At 47.7% G+C, this 1,171-nt stretch overlaps 1 protein-coding gene across 1 annotated transcript in view; it reads left to right on the top strand.

Annotated features, from left to right (window-relative positions):
- Nucleotides 1-91, top strand: part of LOC116699832 (uncharacterized) — a 2,058-nt gene extending 1,967 nt beyond the window's left edge. The window contains exon 8 of the mRNA XM_032532622.1: nt 79-91. Within this exon, the coding sequence (XP_032388513.1) occupies nt 79-91 (13 nt within the window). The remainder of the gene's footprint in view (nt 1-78) is intronic.
- The last annotated feature ends 1,080 nt before the right edge of the window (nt 92-1,171 follow it).

Below are 1,171 nucleotides of genomic sequence, written 5' to 3' on the forward strand. Positions count from 1 at the left end.
AACTCATTGGTAAGGAGATTTTATTTAAACAAAGATCCCCATATGGTTGCCACAGTGCTAAAACTCCGTTCTCTGCAGTGTGTTCGGCTGATGGCAGGATAACTGTGGTGGTCGTGCCAGGAATGTAGGAGAAGTGCCTGGGATGCAGAGTGTTGCTAAATGATGGTGTTGCGACACTGCCTGGGTATGCTAGTGATGGTGCTTGAACTGAGCTGTCGCTAGAGAACGTGCTCGACCCGTGCCTGGAATGCTAGAGACAGGTAGGGCCTGTAGTAATTGTGCCGCAACGCTGGAGATGGGTTGATTGGAAATGCTAGGGCGGTGGTAGCGATAGTGTGCCTGGAAACACTAGAGAAGGTCTGTATGCTAAGCCAATGACGGCTGGGGACTGACTAGTGGTGTCTAGAGAGTTTGCTCGACACGCTAGCAATAGTCGTTAGTGACGGTTCCGGAATGCTAGTGCTTGACACATTGTTTGGGAAGCTGGAGACCTGACGTTAATAGGCAGGTTCAGTTGATAAAGGATTTGAACAGGGACAAAACGTTTGAGGGCACTGTAGTGGGCTTGAGGTGGGAACCAGTAGAACTAGAGAGACCAGACAGATTTTGGCATAGTGAGAAGCTAGAATAGGGCATGCGTTTAGGTTTAAAAGGTAAACTGCCAACTGCAGTGGAGTGTTCGAACGCACATACGGCCACACCAGCTGTGTCAGACGAAACCTGTTATACTAGAGTAGGCCCGCCCAGAGACTGTACACTGGATTGTCACCATGCAGACAAGAACATAGGGGTGTTTCGCATGACGTTGGAGGTGAATTATGCCAAAAAGTGGGTTCGAAATCTACCTGTCCAAAATCCATTGCATGGGATAGGTGGGTTTATTCAACTCGTGCTGAAGAAGATCTTGTTTTTTGTAGTCACCAGACTCCTTGCCAAGTCTGGAGAAACCAAGACACAAAATTGGCACTCCATATCACCAGATATGACATTGTGAAGGGAGTTCAGTTAATTAGTAAGCAGCAGTTACATGGACTGTGGATCCACAGCAATTGATTGGAAAAAGAGAGAGAGCCCTGGTGCAGTCCATCTCTTGGGGTCTACAGTTTTGTCTAAAACAGGTGATTTCTAGCAGGAAATCCTTCACCGTGATGGCCTGAGACAAGTAAGCCAC

The sequence above is a fragment of the Etheostoma spectabile genome, chromosome 12 (genome assembly GCF_008692095.1).
Source record: "Etheostoma spectabile isolate EspeVRDwgs_2016 chromosome 12, UIUC_Espe_1.0, whole genome shotgun sequence".
Taxonomy (NCBI): Eukaryota; Metazoa; Chordata; class Actinopteri; order Perciformes; family Percidae; genus Etheostoma; species Etheostoma spectabile.